Source organism: Calidris pugnax, unplaced genomic scaffold (assembly GCF_001431845.1).
Source record: "Calidris pugnax isolate Ruff unplaced genomic scaffold, ASM143184v1 scaffold18, whole genome shotgun sequence".
Lineage (NCBI taxonomy): Eukaryota > Metazoa > Chordata > Aves > Charadriiformes > Scolopacidae > Calidris > Calidris pugnax.
The window spans coordinates 14,635,884-14,656,895 of record NW_015090812.1 but is presented as its reverse complement, the minus strand read 5'-3'; the positions used below and the strand labels follow the sequence as shown (position 1 = coordinate 14,656,895).

General features: G+C 38.3%; 1 protein-coding gene across 2 annotated transcripts in view; it reads left to right on the top strand.

Moving 5' to 3' along the window:
* The window catches only part of COL24A1 (collagen, type XXIV, alpha 1), a 149,104-nt gene that overhangs the window by 115,527 nt on the left and 12,565 nt on the right, over positions 1–21,012 (top strand). For both annotated transcript variants that reach the window (XM_014939499.1, XM_014939500.1), the window contains exons 38-53: positions 1,793–1,846; positions 2,152–2,259; positions 3,317–3,370; positions 4,138–4,191; positions 5,919–5,975; positions 7,665–7,718; positions 8,736–8,789; positions 8,876–8,929; positions 11,029–11,082; positions 12,683–12,790; positions 15,312–15,419; positions 16,677–16,784; positions 16,872–16,925; positions 17,221–17,283; positions 18,491–18,544; positions 20,113–20,148. In XM_014939499.1, coding sequence (XP_014794985.1) covers positions 1,793–1,846; positions 2,152–2,259; positions 3,317–3,370; positions 4,138–4,191; positions 5,919–5,975; positions 7,665–7,718; positions 8,736–8,789; positions 8,876–8,929; positions 11,029–11,082; positions 12,683–12,790; positions 15,312–15,419; positions 16,677–16,784; positions 16,872–16,925; positions 17,221–17,283; positions 18,491–18,544; positions 20,113–20,148 — 1,074 coding nt within the window. The remainder of the gene's footprint in view (positions 1–1,792; positions 1,847–2,151; positions 2,260–3,316; positions 3,371–4,137; positions 4,192–5,918; positions 5,976–7,664; positions 7,719–8,735; positions 8,790–8,875; positions 8,930–11,028; positions 11,083–12,682; positions 12,791–15,311; positions 15,420–16,676; positions 16,785–16,871; positions 16,926–17,220; positions 17,284–18,490; positions 18,545–20,112; positions 20,149–21,012) is intronic.

Below are 21,012 nucleotides of genomic sequence, written 5' to 3'. Positions count from 1 at the left end.
TTTCATGATTCCATTTTGTTCTTGAAAGACATTTATTCTTTAAATAACTTCATTTTGGTGGCTTTATGAGATGAATTAAATAAACATATTGTGACAGCACCAGTTGCTATAGACAACTGAAATGGAGATTGTAGATGGAGAGAAATGGCAGCAAGTGTAGAGAGCTCAAATAGTAAGTGAGCATTGGGATCCATAGTTAACATTATTAGATAAGTTCACGTATTTGTTCTGGCACCACTCCTAGCAGCTAAAATCCATACATAAAATCTATTTTGCTGAATTTTTATTTGACTTCTTAATATGAGGTAATATTTTAGAGCACAGTTTCCAGAGCAAGTATGTAGCCTCAAGTCAGATTTCGGATTCCCGTACCACGGTCCTCTGGCTGCCTTCTCTCTAGCTCTTACGTGATGATAGAGTCTAAACATTAGTTGGAGGGCCAGCTGTCAATGGCTGTGCATACTGTCCCCTCTGACCTCTAAGCATCAACGTTACAATCTGCTGTCTTTAGTCCTGGGTTCCTTACAGTGACCTACTCTCCTAGTGAAGGAAAAAAAAGTTCTTCAGTTGTGAGCACATTTAGCGTGCTACAGAAAAATTTTGGTTTCTGATACAATGGTATCACCCTGACTTTTTTTTTTTCTCTTTTGGATTGGCAATTCTGGAGAAGCTTGGGAGTTTCATACATTGAAATAATCATAAAACAGCTTAGCCCTGGTATATCTACATTGTATGTAATTATACTTGTATACAGTAAACAACATCAGCAGCACTGCTGTGCCTCAGTGAGACAGGCGGGTCTGGCAGTTTGATGTTTGGGAGGATGTGGTTAGCAGGGAATTTTTCACATTTCTGTTCCACACATTCCAAAGGCGGTTGCAGAGCTGCCTCCCTCCCTAGTCGTCCTCCCTGGTGTCTGGAAGTGTTTGGATCAGGGGGTTGGGTTGTCTTCTAGGGATGCGTACAGATCATAACATCCTGGTCTAAACATGGAAATCAGTTTCCTATAATCGATTTTCTAAGGTTTTTATTTGGGGTGAGAATAATACTACATTTTCCTTAAACAAAAGCCTACAAAGCAACAAATAAGCTTCACAAATCAGTTTAAATTATATTTACCTTGGCTTACTGCCACAGTGACTCAAAAAAACCCAAATATATCTCCCTTTATCTAAAACTGAAGCTAAATTACCTGCTCTAACTCACAGAGCTTTTGGGTAGATTGAAACCAGTGAGAAGTAGATGCATCCAGCCCTTTGGGAGGGTCACTTGAAGTGACCAAGATGACAGCAGGGCTGTAGCTCCACAGCACCCTTTATCTGCAGGCAACACACCCAATTACACGGGCACCAGGAGGCGGGCAGTGGTAGGCACCAGCACTTACTGAGTCTCTGCTCTACGGCATGTTGTGTCAGGGCCCTGCTCTTCACACTTGGCAGCCCCAAGGTTTTCTTAGTTTTTCTCTTGTTGTGTCTTGTATTTCTCTAAATCCAGTGGTTGTCTCAAGGCAATTTTATTCCTAAAGTCCTATTTTCTGTGTGAACAAGATTTATTGGGTTTTCTCCCCTATTTTCAGTGCATTTTCACTAGCAATTCCTGATGCTTGCCCAATGTTTCTGCTGTGACTTGAAACAGTCCTATGAACTTGCTCACAGCCACAGTTAATGAGATTTTTCCTCGCACCTCTCTGCATAGCAAAAGCCTGCTTAGTTATCCAATTTGGATCACAGTTTAAACATCTTTCCAGGCTTTTTCTATATAATTTCTTTTTCTCTCTCTAATAAATGTACAGGGCCCTGAAGGTACACCGGGGAATCCAGGTCAGAGGGGCCGTTTAGGAAAGAAGGTAGTATTTTTCATCTTCCCCAGTTCCCTTCCTTTTATCTGAAACTCGAATTTACATTACAAAATAATTCCATTGAATCAAGTCTATCCTTGCTTTATGTCATGCTTCAAGCCTATTTTTTTTCTTGCTAACCATAGCAATTAGAATTGTCATCATTCTGCAGTCAATAACATTCAGGACTTCAGGAAATTTAAATTTGTAATACTCCTATTAAATAATGCTGTTACACACTTTGGTTAAGCATAAACTGCATTTTGAAACTTAATATCAATCTGTGATTATTTTTAATACAATAACACCAACAGGGGGAAAAGGGTCAGCTTGGCCCTCCTGGAGAAATGGGACCTGCTGGTGATTCTGGCCAACCTGGAGAAACTGGTCCCAAAGGTGCAAGAGGAACTCGAGGTCCCTTGGTTTGTATAAAACATGCTTACTTAATAGCTCATGTATTTCTAGTTTAGTAGAATAATGTCTCTCCATGGGAGGAGGCAAGTCACAGCTGTAGCACATACAAGTTTTTTTTGAGGTACCTGGAGATGCAGGCAGTATCCTTCCCAGCCTATGCATCCCAATGCATACCCCGGTCTTTCAGCATCAGAATGAGACCTGAACACCTTTCCAGAGAGAAACCCAGGCCATGGACCTGGAAGGAGTCATCTTATGCTCTGGTCAGGTTCCTGATTTGACAGAGGAGCAGGATGGCAGGGCATGCCCTGGAATACTCATGCCCCACACTCTACATATAACCTCACTGCTGGGACTGTTTCTTAAACCTTTCCAGTTCCAAGAACAGAAATCATGGGGTTTACTATTACGTAAAATAAGCCTTAATCATGGCTGAAACAAAGCATTTCAGATGAGGGCTGCTGCTCCTATTGAATGGGAACCTGATCCAAAGTTAACTGAATTAAGTGTATTTCCATTAACTTTGAGCGGTTTTCATTCCAAGCTCCCCAAGCTTGCTCCACACTGTGTGAAAGACACAGGCAGCCTCTGCACTAGTGAGGCAACACACCCGTCTCCCTGCTCCAGGGCCCAGTCTTGTGGCTCCTGAGTGCAGCACTGTGTCTCTGAACACATGAAGTACAGATAAAGTAACTATCTCATGGCCAACATTTTCAGGAGAAGGATTCAACTTCCTAAGATGAGGACTACCCTCAGCTTCTCTTGGCATACTTAGCATTTATAAACAGAGTTCCTCCGCACCTCTGAAAGCTCAGATCCTTTTGATCCTAATTATGCACAGGGATTATAAGGTTAGGACTGAAGATGTTGACCATTTCTTCCACATAATAGGGAAAAGCCCAATATTCTTTACCAAATGAAGCTGGACCTAACAAGGAAGTTGTCTGTGGTTCTCAAATCTCAGTATCTGAAGATTTTTCCAAGTGATAACTTTATAAAATAGACATTGTTGTAACATTTAACAAGGGAGCTCATTTTTCTGTCACTGATTATTGCATTTAACAGGGACACCCAGGAGGAATGGGACCTGAAGGAGAGTCAGGAATTCCAGGTTATGGGGTGAGTTTTTTACTGAATTCATGTACACACAGCATCCCTAAATAAGTCTGTGGTACTCTAAATAATTTCAAATATCATGGGGATCTGTATCTAGAATAGCAAATATCTTTAGGAGTGTCAGATACTCACATACCTGTTTATGTGACACATGACTGCCTACTCAGAAATATTCGTCTTAAGCAAAAGCGACTGGTTTTTGTGAGTTCACCAGAGATTTGGAATCCTTGTTTATCCAGTTTATCTCACATCTTGTGAATAAAGTTCTTATAAAATTACTACAGCTATTAATTTTAAAGAGAGCTCGGGAAACACCACTGCCTCTGCTTACTGTCTGGCCAGGCAGTTTCCCTTTCAGGAACAGAAACTGATTGAATGAGGATAGTTGAAGGACATAAAGATACTGTGACTTTCACTGAAAAATATTTATGATCATCATCATAGATGGGTTGAGTCCTGCTCTTACAGACCAGACTGCCATGTCTTTTTTCCAAATAGAAACTGCCATCAGTGGCCCTAACCAAGAAGTAGCCCATCTACCCTCCCCTGCATCAAGCCCTGCCAGAACTTTTGGTTTCCCACTGTGCACAGAATTTTTTCTGCACACAATACATTTTCTGCCTGGGCCCATTAATTTTGTGCCACGTCACTATTTAGCATTTTTAACAATCAGGAAAAAAAAAATAGTAACAAGCAGCTAAAAGAAACTTTTGAATTAATTATTTAATTTATAGTTTTGGAACTAAATTTTGGGTTTTTTGCTTCCTTAGGGTCACCAGGGTCCTCCAGGACCCCCAGGGCCTCCAGGACCCAAAGGAGAAAAGGTATGAAGATGGATTATACTGTCTTACACTTTGAGTAATTATAAAGGGAGGAAATGTTACTGCACGCTCACTGTTTTCCACTGCATGCAACAAAAGCCACCGTTTGTGATATTTATTAGTATTGTAAGAAAATATGAAAAGAAATGCAAAACCAGGGAAATGGATCATTCAGAGGCAGAGTTCTGAATTATACAGTTGAAATGTTTCAGGTTTTAAAACACAAGGTAGCCATTGTAAGAAACACATTTTATTGTGTCAGATAGCACCCTTAGTGAGCACTGCTGGCAGAAATAATCAGTGCGGAAGCAGCTAAGTATTTACTTAGCTTTAAGCCTGTGAGTACACCCACGGATTTTGCTGAAAGTCCAGCTAAGATGGACAAAGGTCTGTGCTTAATACAAAATGTTAGGGGCAGGATATTGCCTCAGTGCTGCTATTTTAGTGTCAAATTCACTATTGTTCTTCTAAGCCTCAAATCTGCAAACAGATTTGTATGGCCCCAAGCAGGTACAGAGATTCCCTTCATGAAGATTAATTTGGAGTTACACCTGACAGAGAAATGCATTCTTATATTAGGGCCAGTTTTGTGATGAATACTGCTAATAGGCAATTAGTGGGTGATGTTATAAAATATGTTTTGATATGATTTTCAGAAACATTAACTGCAAGTTAAATTGTTGGGAGCTAGGTGTCTAGTTTGCTTGGTCAATTCTGATAAAGCACTTTGATGCACTTTGGAAACCCTAATCATTTTTAGAATGTGAGCCTCTGCATTAAATATTGGTAAATATCATCTGGAATAGATAACTTTTTGTCTATTAGTTTGAATGGCATTTGTTTCATATTTAAAGTTTAATAGATTTCAGACTGAATGTTGGCGTCTTCTGTATACTTGTTTGTCTGTATTAAGAATATTTCTCAAAACAGTGGAAGAAATTTTCTTTTTTTCCTCTTGTCAAATATCCTGTTTATCCTTTTTTCATTAAATAAAAATGATTACATGGACATTGTTCAAATACTTTATTTTTATAGCTGCTTGTCATGATTTAACCCCAGCTGGCAACTAGAGCCATGAAGCCTCTTGCTCAAACCCACCAGCTCTTTCCCCTCCAAGAAGGGTGGCAAGAAGTTGGAGGGCAGGGGAAGGGGTGAGGGGGAAGGGAATAAAAAAGACCTCACGGGTTGAGAGAAAGATAGTTTAATAGAAACAATTACAGAAAATTAAATAATAATAATTGCATGGGTCACTCTCACTGTCTGCTGAATTGGCACAGTCCCGAACAGTGATTGTGGATTCCTGCCCCCTGGCTAACCCCCATTTATATACTGAGCATGACATCTATGATATGGAATATTTCATTGGCCCTTCCATTGTTCTGTCTATGCTTTCTATGGGAAGATGAAAGAAGTCCTTGAATAGCGTAAACATCAGTTAGCAACAACTGAAAACAGTAGGTGTTATTTACATTCCTTTCCCAGCTGCAACCAGGACACTGCCTTTGAAAATAGATCAAATAGTTAGCTTTTCTAGTTCTAAATGTCTTTGGGACATTTAGGTGCATGTTAAAATGGAGTTACCATTTCCACTTTATTAAAACCATAAGTATCATGTACTTTAAACTTCTATACAGTATGCTTTCTGGGTGTTTATACATTTGAACATGTATGCATTGTGGATGAGGTTGAATTTCCAAGTTAATATTTTTGAATATTCATCTTTGTTTTAGGGTTACCCAGGTGAAGACAATACAGTCCTTGGACCACCTGGGCCCATAGGTGAACCAGTAGGTCTTTCTTTCTCAAAAAAAATTATATTAGTGCCTCTCAAGACAAGAGACAATACAGGTTCTTTCTGAAACTTGATATCACTGTCTCAGGAGTCAGTACCCCTTTGTACAAAAATGTAGAATGATGGTCCTTTAGTCAGTAATCCCTCCCTGAAAAATGCAGTCATGTGCTCTTTCCTGCTTAGGAGTATGTGCCCTGTGTTTAATTACACTAATGCCATTAGTCTGTGTTTAGACCAGCACATTTTACCCTCTTTTTATCCTGAATTATACCTAATTGCTTTACTAACTAGAAATATGTTTTAACTTATTTCATTGTCACTACAAAGCTAATTTAGCTGATTTAGAGAGAGTTTAATTTTGTAACCATTTATTTACTGAATTCATATGTGGTGCATCTCTCTGCAGCAATTACAGACATTTTAAAAAAAAATACCATCTCAAAATCTTATTAGAAGTGTTTCATGTTCAGGCTTCGATTGTGCCAGAAGTAATACTTGCACAGCATACTTCTCTTTACGTTATCCTTAATATTTATACTTCACCTCCTTAAAAGGCAGGACTCTAAGACCCTGATGTAACTGAAGACAGATTCTGGACTAGGAGAATAATTGTGGTGATGCACAAGAGAAGAGATTCCAGCCAATTCTATTGTAGCTGAACTGTCTCCTGCTCAAAGTAGGGCATTTCCACCTTGGATTCCCCCTAGAAAACTGCCAAGAGGCTGCTGAAACCTTGGAGAGTATATAAGTAGTTGCAAATAGTGGTGGATATGCACTATAAGTGGCTAATCTAATTATTTGTGAACTATAAAGATATATTGCAGTTACTGATGCCTGGCCGATTTTTCATTATATGTCTTCACTTAGAACAGGTGAGAAAAAGGTAGTCCCTTATTATTTCATCTAATAATTGGCTGAATGCCTTTGGGAAAGTCTTAGCCATTCTTACTTTCTATGGGCATGATTCCCTATGCCATCATTTTTCCTTTGACTGAGATTTGGTCCATTTGCTGCAATGGGAGTTAAAATTCTGGGGGAAAATCCCATTTCTTGTGAGACTGGAGTAAGAGCATTGCCCTAAAGTAGAGCTGATGAGGTATCTGAATGCACATGACTCTCAAAAATCATGCCATTCCTGCTGCTCCTGTGCAGTTCTGATATTTGTGAAGCATGCTGAGGGATAAAATTGTCTTTTTATTAGGATGAACTTCAAAATTATAGCAGATTCTGGGTACAGCAAGTCATTTCAGAAAGAACCCAATTTTTCATGTGTTGTCTTACAGAAACCATAAGTTTTCCTCAGATGTCTTGAAATGGAAGTCTTTTAATTTATTCATGGAGATGTTTAATTCAGATTTCATATATACATACGGGTATAAATCTGGAGAAGTTCTACTGAGTTCAATACTCCTGTTTCATTTATGCCCACGTAAGACCTATCTTTTAGCTTCTAGTCTTCAGTTACAAAATATTTTAGAGAGTGGCTACTGTCTGATTGCAATGCATTTTGTTTAGAAAAAAATCATGTTTATTCCTTTAGACAAGCTAACTTTAATATTTGTAATACTCAGTTCAGTCTCATTGGTTAGTCTGTTTTGAGAGAAATCCCAGCTTTCTTTTTCTGCTTCACTGCAGCATTATTTCAGCTCAGCTGTTATATTTTGCTCTTTGTTTTTTTCTCTAGGGTCCTAGGGGTGAACGTGGAGATAGAGGAGAACCTGGTGATGAGGGCTACAAGGTAATAACTCTTGCTTTTTATTCTTTTTATTTGAACATGGCTTGCTATGCATACATGTAGAGTAATGTAGTAGAAGTATCATCCTCCCTTAACAAGTGTGCTCTTAGAACACGTTGCAGCATCTTTCATATGAGGAGAAGTTGAGAGAGTTGGGACTCATGAGCTGAGGAGGAGAAGGCTTGGGTGATCTTAATGTGTATAAATACGTAATGGGAGGGAATGAAGATGAAGGAGCCAGACTTATCTCATTAGTGTCCAGTGACAGGAGAAGAGGCAAAAGGCACAAACTGAAATGTATGAAATTCCTTTTGAACACAAGAAAATGCTTTTTTACTGTGAGGATGATTGAGCACCAGAACAGGCTGCCCAGAAAGGTTGTGGAGTCTCCATCCTTGGAATTACTCAAAACATGACCGGACATGGTCCTGGACAACCTTTTCTACCTGGCTCTGCTTGAGAAGGTGGGGTTACACTAGATGATCTCAAGAGGTACCTTTCAACCTAAACAATTATGTGATTCTGTAATGCTGAATGAATTAACATTTTTCTCTGAAATTTAAGCACTAATTCTTTGTAAGTCTAATCCTAATAATAATTCATGAATTGTATTCAGTCTTTTAGCATTGGATGGTAACTCTTGGTAATCACTGATGCTGTTTGTTTGCTGAAGTACAAAAGAGACAGTCCTTGACACAGAATATCCTGTTTAAATTACACAGATAAAATAGATAGACATAGTAATAAATCAATGAACTGAATATGACCTATGCTTGCAGAAGTGCAGAAATGTTTAAACAATATATAGCTCTCACTTGCAGTTTGAAGTAGAGAATTTAAAGAAGAAAAGCTCCCTAAGGTATGATCTCAGGAGAGCTGAGCATACTTGATCTAGGTCATGTCAGTGAAGCTGGGACCACTCAGCACCTCCCAAGATGGACTTCACTAGAAAATCTGTAGCTCACTGAGCATAACATCCTGAGTTACTTGTATTGCAATGTTATATTTTCTGCTTCCCAGGGTCACATAGGTCTTCCAGGGCTTAGAGGACCTATTGGACAACAGGGGCCTCCAGTAAGTGTTTCAAACAAGTGAGATTTCTCTATCGACTGTTGAAAATGTGTTTTCATCTGCATATTTGATATATGTTCTTTCCAAAGGGAGAGCCAGGTGAATTGGGAGAGCAAGGACCAAAAGGAGAAAGAGGTTCGGAAGTAAGTAGAAAAAATTAAAGCAGAACTGCACTTAACTGGAATTTGTATGTTTTTAGTGTTCACTGACTATCCTTGGAAAACTGTTATAAGGTGTGTTTGGGTTTCCTTTTCGTACCTGCAGGGGCGATAAAAATATAGAATGCAAAATTGCATAATGATCTGGGGTAGTAAATATGTGTTATTTGATAGGTAATTGGTTTTACTTTGGAGTGATATAAAGTATTTTGAGAGGCTCTTTTGGAAACATTTAAGTGATATGCAATTAAGCCATTAAATGGAGTTCCTTGTGGCAAACTAGCTCTGGAAGACACCCAGTCCTCTGATCTGTAAATGAAGCCTCCTAGTACTGCACTGGACTGAATTTTCAGAGACCTGAAAATAAGGAATTTGCTGCAGAATAGAAGAGGAATAATGACAGAGCAAGTAATGAAAAAGATTAAAGACAAATTGTTTCCTTTAGAAATAATAGTTCATCTTGATGGTGTGTTGAAAATTGCCGAAAGTATTTTATATTCTCCCATGGGATGAATTTCATTGGCTTCTGAGCCAACTTCAAAAGATTTAGACTAAAAGACTTCTTACAATACCTATTGCACTTCAACTTAAATGAGATATTTTGTCTGAGAAGTTCCATAGTGCAGCTCTGTTAGTTTCAAGATTTTCTGGGTAAAGAATCTGAAGTAGATTAGGGATGGGTAGCAATAGAAAGGAAACATGATGTAAAGACATTGTCAGCACGTACTCTAGCCATGCACTCAGATATATTGTCTTTTACAAACTACTGACAGGGCAGGATAAAATCAGTCATTCCTCTGTCTTTCCCTTAGAGAATGTTTTCTTTGTGTTGTAAATACCCCTCAGATTAAAACTGCCATTTGCAAATATGGAACCAATATCCAGCCTGCAGCAATCCACACGAGAATAAAAGTTTATGCAAAAATGTCAATAGTGAAAACATTCATACAGTCTTAACTCTAGTGGCATGGCTGGTGCTGCTATAGGAAGCCTTACAAAGCCAGTCCCATAAACTGCAATGCTGAATATCTGGGTTTACTTTATATGCATTCAGAAATTTTAATGAAAGCAATATAAAGTTCTTTGAATATACATATTCCAGTTCTGATTGGTGGACTTTTTTTAGGTCTGTCTTAGCAAGAAGGCATTACATTAAAGAATAGAACAAAATGTTGCTGATTTTATCATGCTTACATTAATTATAAAATATTTACACTTACCAATGACCTTAGTTCTTTCAGTTTATTGCACGTTATGTAATACTGTAGCATAGTAGTTCAGCATCACTTTTAAGAATGGTGTTAAAAATAATTAATCCAGAAAATCTTGGAAGCTTTTTTTTCTATTTATGGTAACAAGTATTATTCTTGTCCCTGCTGTCTGAGTGGTTGTATCTTTTAGAGGTAGGATAAAATTTATGCCATAGATCTTTATATTCTATGAAGAATATCCTATAAACAAAATTCTCTGAGGTGCTTTTGACCCATTCTGAGTTTTACTTCCTTGATACTGGGCCTCCAGTATCACTTACAAGAATGTTATCTGCAATCAGTATCACTCCATTTTCTAGGACTACAGATTCCTAGATCAGTCAAGACCAAAAAAAGTCTGGTTTTAAGTAAATTTTATCTTTTGTGTAACATCTTGGATAGGAAGGATGTTCCCATATGTGACAGTATTGTTTTCAAGTATTCTCTTCCACATATACTCTGCACCTACGTTCATGACTTTTCAGGACTTCCCTTTTTAAAAGGTATACGGGAAGTGCTATGAAAGCAGACCTCCCTACAGAGGTGTGGCTGGTAGAGGAGAAATTGCCAGATTTGTAGTGAAAAACTTTATTGTTGTTAAAAAACTTCTGAAAACTACACTTTGCCAGTTCAGGAAAAGGAAAAATACATACAATTCTATCAAAAATGTATTCACTTCTACTTGAAAACCTTTCTGCTGTCTCCTGAAACGGAAATAACCTGGTCCAAAGCCAGGCAGTGTGAACATGGGTAGTACAGGGGAACAATTCTCAGCTCTTCTTAGGGGATTGAGTTTAAGACATTTGTCAGTTCACGAGTATTTGTAACTTTCAGGGACCCACAGGGAAGAAAGGAGCAACGGGTCAGGCAGGCAAACCTGGAATTCCTGTAAGTAACAAAGTTCTACAGTCTATCTTCAAGTTATAGAACAAAGAAAATGTTAACTAACTAAACCAAAATTGAGTCATGCCAGTGGTACTACACTCGCTCTGAAGAACCTTCTCATTATCCAGGCCCTGTAAAGGAGCTCCTGTGAAATACAGTGTAAAGGAGCTCCTGTGAAAACAAGAATAATTTTTGAAACTATGTTAAATTATACTGAATTATACTCACTTTCTCAGCACATGGAAGTGAAGTGCAGCTAATATAACAACAAGGTCCTTCCCACTTGTAAAGTTACTTAATTAGATCATTTTTGCATGTGGGCTTGTAATCCATGTGCAAGTTACCACATATTGCACAGAGCTGTACTCCTGTTCACTCCTGGCGCCCATCAGTTCTTTGAACAGCTGCAGCCTACAGAAGCCTGGATCTGTATGTCCGTGTAGGGTACGGCTGGCACATCCCTTGAGGTTTAATTCTTTCTCTCGCTTGCTCTGAGATGAAATTAATGTTCTTTCTTGAGTTACTGTAGAGATACTAACTTGCATCCCTTTCTCCCCAAGAGAGAAGAAACAGCAGGAAGCAGTAGGTGTTCTGTAAACATAACCAAGAACAAAATGCATCAAGGCTATTTTGGTCCCCTAATAAATAATACCACACAAGCACATGTTGTAAATAAATTTTACTACCTTACATCAAAACATTATCAGTAACCAGAGAAATGCAGCTGCTTTACAGACCTTGTACCTGCTGGGCAGAGTGCAAGAGTAGCCTTTTGAAGGGAAGCAAACTGTGTGTCTTTTGTAAATACTTGACTTTTCCCTCTGGAGGAGTGCAGAAGCATACCGTTCGCAGACAATGGAAAAGAGGGAAAGGCAAGACATACAGGGAGCAGGAGAAGACAGTAGAACTGGAACTTGAGGAAGTCTGACAGCACGCAGAAGTTAGAAATAAGATTAAGATGGCATGCTTCTTATATTCTGTATGGCTGTTGTTAACGATACTTTTTCAAATGAGATGTGTTGTGGTTAGCATATTTAAAGTTTCTAAAAAATGCATTCATACAGAGATAATTGCAGAACTCCAAGCCTATGATTGTAAAGAAAAAAATTGCTGTTTCTTTGGTGGATGTGACATGAGGCTTTTCCATGCAAGTATAGCAACAGTTAGCACAAACTTGTCTAATTTTAAGTTTGTATGTATATTTGATATGTTCAAATTTGAACAGCATAATTTTGCAAATGTACAATACAGAGTGTTTAGTAGTGTGTTGGGTTTTTTTACAGGGATAAATCAATTACTTTATTACGTTTCTTTGCTTCAGTTTAAGAATCAATGCTCTCAGGCATCTTCCAGGCCTGGCACGCAGAGGGGTCAGCCCTATGGTTTCCTTTGAAGTTGCTCAGAGCCCACAACAGTGCAAGTCTAAGGTTAAGCCAATTTAAACCAAAATTTCTAACTCGGAGCCCCGTCTGCGAATATTCATCCGTGTCACTGGGTCTGTTATTATGTAGGGTTTAGGAAATGCTGTGACTGAAACCTAGTTCTATGATGGTGAAGATGAAGAGAGCCGACAGTGCTGTATTTGATTTGAATTTGTTTCAAGGGAAAACCAGGGCCAGCAGGGCAGAAAGGAGCAGTCGGGTACCCCGGACCAGAAGGCATTTCTGGCAACCCCGGCAAGCCTGGGCTGTCAGGGAAGCCTGGCCCTAAGGTAAGTTGCTTTCCACATTTCCCTTCTTTATGTCATTTTGAGTTACAGATTTTCTAAGGTTAGGGTATTTAAGCAGAAGGAACCGTTCTCAGTTCCTCGAGCATCTTGAAAATTAGACCAATTACTTGCTTTCTCTTTTGCTCCTGATATTCTGGCCAGGATGTAAGGTTAGCATAAGGGAAATGGGATTTGAGAAGAGCTATTTCATTAGCAAATTATAGTAGTAACTACACTCAATGAAGATGCTTTCTTAATGAGAGCGCCTTCACAGTTGTTTTCCTGCAAATGAGCCATAGACCCCTAACTGAGGCTCTTTCCTCTTAGGCCATGAGATAATCCCACATTTTCCTTGTCTTTGAATGTGCAACCTATGTCTCTCTACCTATGCAATTCTGAAGCTTTCCCCAAAATCAGTGAAAAAGAATATTAGGTATCTAAGGTCACTGGGAATTCTTGGAAACAGGTTTTTTTTGTCTGCCTGTGCTTTGCTGTGGGCCAAGGGTGGTGACCTGCTGCTTCTGGGAGCAGTGACACAGCTCTTTGCTTATTCACTCCAAACAGGAGGGAGCAAATTCCTTTAGTTGTTTTCATTGTTGAAAGTCTGATCACTTTGTTTTCAGGTATGGTATTTCTCAGTAGTTCTAGTTATAGATGGAACACTAATTTTTATAAAAGGATGCCAAGTAGATCTGGTGTTAGGAATTAATCAAGAGGCCAAATGAGGCACCCCTGTTACAAGTATAAATTTGCCTATATGGTTGAACAAAGAGAAAATTAAACAAGTTACCCGTAGGGGGCAGATGTACCCTATTTGAGCCTTCTCAATTTTCAGATAATGCCCTCCTCTTTCAAATACTTAAAATTCTTTGGTGTTGGATTTAGGAGTATCACCCCAAAGAATTCTTACATTTTTGCCTTTCCACTCAAAATGTCATCTTTTGTATTAAAATATATTATATTACTCCATATTAGCAATATATAGCAGCATTACAATTTGTAATAAAGAGGCTTTTAACTGATTTTTGCCACAATAAATTAAAAAAAATAAAGAACTTTTGTTATGTAAATTTATCAGTTGATAAGGCTATAAGCCCTAGAGCTTCAAAAGCTCTGAAAATTACATTTAATATAAAAATTCTGTTTCCTGTAACCCTTTAATTTCTATGAATGCTTAATGGAATGTCATGTGAAATAAGAAAGAAGATATATATGCGCACATATATACATTTTTCTACTGGATCACAGAAACATTAATTTGGATGGTAGCAAATTTCCATTTTGTATTTTTTAACAGGTCAAAATTGGCTTAACTCCATGTACTCAGTAACATATTTTTTCATTAAAAATAGTTGCTTTTGTTTATTGTCTGACATTCTCCTACATTTTCATAACAAATATTCTGATCTTTCTTGATATGGAATTGTTATGGTACATGAATCCCTACAGAATGTGCACAATCGTAGCAATATTATCAGTACGTCTGGTATTTATAAATAAGCATGTTGAGTTTTGAATGCCTCTTTGGGAATGTAGTCTCACTTTGTTTCTTGATATGGAATTCCTTCTTCTTGAAAAAATGAATACTGTGAATCTCAACAGTATTTTCAGCCCATCTGTAATGAATGAATCCAGCATCTTATTTTCATAGAAGCAGCTCCTTATTGTAAGCTCAGAATCCTCAGACATTACACAGCACTCATCCAAGAGAGTCATCTTCTATAATTAATGGAGATTAGTGTTCTCTTCCTGTATATTTCCAAATAGAGTTAGAAAAGAATTAAATAGGAATCAGCGCTAAAGACTCTTAATCTGAACATGCAAATTTTCAGGTTTGGGAAAAATTTTTGGTCTCATGTAAACTATTCTGTGTGATTCCCTGTGGGAGGTAAAAGTACTCACCAGTATGCCCTTGAGTGCTTCCATTTATACTTAAACGCAAAATCACTGTGAACATAAGGTTGTTTACTATCCAACTGGGTAACTCTCCCTGTTTAGGAGGGTGCTAATAGGGAAGATGCCTTGCATAAGCCCAAAGAGGAAATTGATTCTCTTGAATGTTCTCAGAAGTCTTTCAAGTTCTAGGTAGGGGATACCACACAAATGACATTGTGATATACTTACGATAGGACAGAACAAGGTTTAAGATGAGCAATGAACTGAACAACTGAAATGGGCTGTGGCAGGGTTAGTATTTCCTCTGCTGACAGTCAGAGGAAATATAGTTGTTAAACTATAATAAATTGACTCTTCCAAAACCTCAATCCACCCCACAGTGAAAGCACATGTAGCTTTGTTGGGAAGTATGATGGGGTTTTGCTTTTGGAGTATTAGCAGAAATACAGATAATACTGCCAATCATTGTCTTTCCATATATGTTGGTGTACAATCAATGTGTGTCTATATATACAGAAAGCATTAAATGCCTTTAACTGATTTTATGCTATATGCCTGTTTTTAGCATACAATGAAAAAACATGTTTGGCTGTTCTCCTTGTAATCCATTATTTTCAATTTTTTTAAGGGTAATAAAGGAAACTTAGGCTTACCAGGTCTGGCAGGTTATCCTGGAGCTCGAGGTCCCAAGGGATTGCCAGGCATGCCAGGGCCCATGGGAGCACCCGGACTAAAGGTACACATGTGGGATCTTCTTGTTTAAGTACCATGTTACTGATACTGCTTGGTTTTCATACTACATTCAGTGATGAGTAATCGACATAAAAACTTATCTGAAGGGTAAGACTGTAAATTGTCCTGAACTCTTACTATAAACTGTAATTTGAAAACAGAGTTCTCATCCACCTGGATGCTATTCCCAACTCCAGAAGCTGATCAAAACACTTTGTATTTATTTACCCAAAGATTTAGGGCCAAATATTTACTGACATTTCTTTTTAAACTTCTGTAACTTCTAGAACAGTTTGGATTATTTGAACATCCAATGGAAACGTTACAGATAATTTTCTCCATTTAGAATAGGATTTTTCTTCTAAAATACTGATTTGTAGTGCTCTGTGATATTTTACTGGTAAGCAGTTTTTAAGACCTTAAATTAGTTGAAGACTGGGGGAGGGAAATACTGTGTCTGTCTATGTTATCTTATAATGAAAATATTTTAGTATGAACTGTATTCACTATTTGTAGTGTTTATTGTAGTGCTCCCTGTCTGGATTTTACTCCTTTGTCTAGATAATGAGCTGCAGGAGGTAGTTCCTGCTCAGAAATTCTTGCAATCTCAAAAAGATGGGGAATAGATGATGTGAGGGAAAACTGTTACCGCATAGCACAAAAGTCAGGAGCGTTAGGAGTGGACACACTGAGTCAGGCAAAAAGTCTGTCTTTGTTAAAACAGAAAGGTAATACCTAAGAAAGAGCATACGCGCAAAGCAAGAATGAAAGGTGTATATTCCCAGCCTTCATTGCAGCTCGGTAACCTCCTGGGGTAGACATGGTTTCTCTGTATTTGATAGTCCTCAGAGGATTTCTCTTCCGTGAACTTGTCTAGTTTCAGATTGAACCCATGTAAAGTTTTAGTCTAACAGCAAGGTGTTCCACAACTATGCTATGCTTCACTCAGAGAATTACTTTTTACATTTACTTCTAACCTGCCTGTTCTGTATTTCATTTTGTGAATTTTAGTGCCTGCAATGGGAGATACCATACTGGAAATGATCCAACATGTATGATTTCTTTATGTTTCCCAGTCAAGGAACTGTAAAGTCACATTTGCATTTTAGTGAAAGTATAATTATTGAAAGCATTCCTGATGGAAATAAAATGAATGGAGTAGATCTATTAGAAAGAAAGCATATTCCACACTTCTACCGGGAAACCAATCTTTATAACTGTCATAATTGTAATAAAGGATGTATTATCTTTCTATTCATAGGGTGAGAAAGGGCTTTCGGGTCATCCAGGAAAGCGAGGGAAAAGAGGCCTTCCAGGATCACAAGGTGACCAAGGACCAGCAGGAGACCCTGGACTGAAAGGACAGACTGTACGTAATCACAGCTGTTGATGCAAAACAAATAGTCCAAGGGTTACCAACATGAAATAATAGTAAGGATGCCTGCTCCTATTACAGGGAGAAGATGGAGATCAAGGTTTAATGGGGTTTCAAGGATTCCCAGGTCCAAAAGTATGTGCTCATTCTTCTGTGTTAGATCTTAAGCCATTTACAGAGTGAGAACATTAGGAAGGCATGAAATTAATCAGCTTTAACAATAATTTGTTCAAAATCTGTCTGAACTGTTAGAACATTGTAGGCAGAACTGTGTAATCTGTGTCCAAAGATGAACGTTCTGCGTCAGTGTGCTTGGTATTTTCACTGTTACTGCTCTTAGAAATTATCACACTGCCACTGATTACAAGTGATTGAAACAAGCAGATAGGTAATGTCCATGTTTGATTAAACTGTTCCTTTGCATTTTCAGGGTCCTGCAGGGGACATTGGCTTAGTTGGAATTCTGGGCCCGAAAGGTCCAACAGGCCAAGTTGTAAGTGTTTCATTCCATGAAAGAGATTGTCAGGATGGCTTGCAAGTAGCACATGTTTTTAATTTAGGGAATCATCTTTTTTCTTATTAACAAGGCTGGAACCCTCCAACCAAACCTTTCTCTCTGAGGCTCTGCCTGCACTACAAGCCTGTACTGCAACACTGCTCTGGTGGCAAAATGGGTATAAACACACAAGCAGAGCTCGTCTTTTAATCTTGAAGGAAAAAAGCGAGTTCTGCTGACAAAGTGTTTTGTCGCTGTCATATTTTTGTCTATTGGGGTTGAACATTCTCTTTCTTCTTACTTGCAACAATGCTGATAGAACTCTGTCCTACAGCAAATGAAAAAAAGGGTGGAACTTTGCCTGCAGTAAGAGAGAGCGGTGCTCAGGCTTCATTGAGTAATAGGTAGTCTTTTTTTAATAAGTTCTTCCTTTTTATCTATAAGATTACTAAACTGCATTAGCTCATTCTTCACAATGCTTTCTTCAAGATGTTCTACTTTGCCACTCACCCAAAACATAGAAGCACTTTTAGCAATTTGTAATACTGAGAAGTGCGCATCCAGCTTACAGCATCAAGTGAAAGAGAAAAAAGGGGGAAAGGTTGCAGCATAGAAGGCTTTACTACAAAATGTTCCTCTCTCACTACTGCCATTGCCATCTCAGAACTGAATTAGTTCAGTTAATGAGATGCAGAACAGCAGCTTGAGGGGCCTGTTCTAATACCTGATTTCTTCTTCTAAATATTCCTATACAAGATAAACACTGGGAATAAGCAGTTTGTTCTAAGTGAAGTGGAACAGGAAAGTAACATTTCATAAGCACTTACTGGCAGCCTTACAAGAGTACTTCTGGGCAGTAATATAGCTCAAGATACAATATAGTTGATTGTAGCTCAATAAATATGTGGTCTTTGGAAATCAGAGTACAGAAGTTTCCACTGGTTTTAGTGTATCAACTTTCACATAAAAGAAGGGGGGGGGTGGGGGGTGGAGGCTTTGCAAGCATAACTATTATTAATTATTAAAATAATTACCTTGCTGGTTTTGTAGCAATGTGCACTCAATATTCAGAAGGAGAGTATCACCATGATCTTTTGGATATTTGCCAGGGCTGTGTTCTGAGCAACTTTAAACCTGAGCACGCTATGAGGATTTTCTTCATTTAAAAACATGGTAGACTAATAAATTCTTTGCTTGTTTACAGGGATATATTGGCCCTGTTGGTCAAGAAGGCATAACAGGCCCAACTGGCAGGCCTGTAAGTTTCCCTTCTTTTTTGCATAATTTGGTCATTTCATTTACCCTTACTTTTAACAGTCTTTTTTGCAGCTAGCAGTCTTCTCATTTTTTTACTTGCAAATAGCAAGGATCTATTTGCAGGATCATCTAGCAGGATTAACTAGCAGGATCATCTTCATGTTATACCATGCTGTTAAGCCAATGCATGCAACTCCAGCATCTCTAATACAAACACGAAAAAGTGACAAAAACAATGACAAAAAGTCATGGCAATGGCCTCCTGTCTAAGCACAGTATGCAGAGGGCATGCCTACAGGGGCAGTGGGCAAATCAAGGTATAAAACAGCACCTAGTAAGTACCATCTGGATATTTGTTCTCAGTCTTAGGTCTGAGACATGCCTAGAGGGTTTCCACACTCGATTTCAATGTAGTTTATTTTTTATGTGCTGATAGAGCTGAACTGTCCAGAGTGTCCCTCTAAACACACTGGGAACGCTCACATGCCCTTGTTGGGGTGTTCCAGGTGCTGGTGAGGTCCCTGTTACAACTCAAAGTTATCTTCTTGGCCTTTCTGACAACCTTCAATGCACCCCAAGCTCCCTGCAGTGGGGACCTCTGCCCTCATCCCTGTTTCCGTCCCTCGTCACATTCCCTGTGCCAGAAACAGAGCAGTGTTCTGCAAGGGCACCCTCTGGCTCGTGTCTTCAGACTATGCAACCAACAATTGAAATAATAGTCATAAAAATAACAGGAATATACAAGAAAAGTAATAAATTCAAATATTTACAAGTGAAAAGGAGAGGAGAAGGGAAATGTGCCTTCTAGAATTAGACTATTCTGTCTACCTGTTGGGGAAAAAGACAGTACTTTAAGCCTTGCTGCACTCTTTTAAATCCCACTCAGGAAGAAAACTTTATAGTTGTTTATACTTGTATGAAGGCTTTTAATAGACTTCATATTGAATGTAATAGTTTACCATTAGCATTAAGAAAGCATTAAAGTTGAAGATTACTTCTGTGTGTTATGAAATGCTGCCATCAAGATGCAAAATTCTTCCAGAGAATTGTAAGACTGTTACCGTCTTCATAAACACAGTTTAAGTGCAAAACTAATCAAAACCCTCTAGAAATTAAGACCAAAAAAGAGTGTCTAATCTAACTGTGAGAGGAGAACTAAATGGGTAATAAAACCAGATATGTAACCCATGGATTTATTTAGCGATGGAAAGGACCAAGATTTGTTCTCTACTCTTAAGATGGTGAAGTACTGATGTGTTACGGTAGATCAAATTGTAGAGAATGCATCTGATTGACAGGGAGAACACTGATGGTTAAAATTACTGAGAAAAAACATATTTATAATCCAAAGAAAACAACAGCTTTCCACTTAAGGGAATTCCAAGGTGTTTTCAGATAATTTAGTTTTCTAATAGTACAGGAAAATTAAAGCCCCAGAGCTGTAAATACTTCCACAGATGAGACTGGACTTTTCATGTGAACAGTAAAACTCTCGTGAATGTTAATTTGCTTATTTCAATCCTAGGTGGCTAGAAAGCATACTGGATTAACAGCTTCTCTCTTTTACAGGGACCGAGAGGTGAAAAGGGCACAAGGGGTGAAATGGTAAGATGAAACAACTTTTGTGCTTTCATATTTTGGCTGTGTAAAAACTATTCCTGTGTTACTCTGAGTATACTCATGCATGCTCTGGATGCCAGACAGTCCTGTTGTGCTCCTGGTGAGCACTGGCCAAGAAAGCTGGTAGGATGAGTTGAAAGTCTGACCTTTTCTTGTTTAAGTTGACTTATCTATATATGCCCCATTAGTGCCTGCTGTCGGGCAGTATGGCCCCTGATCATATAGCAGTCACATACTCCAAATCTGTCACAGTTCAAATCTAGAAGAAAAATCCTTTTTCCCATTTGTTGTCAACTCTCCAGTGCCTCACAGCACAGCCTGCATACACATGTGCATACATCTATATGATCTTGGATAGAGGAGAGGTTGAAGAGAAGCCTGGAGCTGAGGATGGGTGTCTGGGTATGAGGATGGGTATGCCAGCTGTAGTCTCAGTAGGCAGCAGTGATAGGTTGCGAAGTTGCTGTCTGTCATTTTTCAGTAAGAATATTACATTAGCTTTTCTATATTAATAAATGTTTGATTTGATTTTAAAGAAATTGTTAGAGCAAGTAAAGTCTTCAATTAATAATGGCTATGTGAAAAGCTATTAAATTATCATATTTACAGCCAATATGAATATAATGATAGTTCATAGCTATGACATTATTTTACATGGCAGGTTTATAATTAGTTACTTTTCCAGTAACTGATGAATGTGATCTTGTTCCTGTTGCACTTACCCTGCGTTTCACCTCACTTAAAATCATTTAGTTTCTCTTGTCTTCTTGTATTTTGCCTTTAGCAGCTGCCTGTGTACAGTTACAACCTAAATGCCTTATAAAAGTTTTGAAAAATAAATTGGAGGTA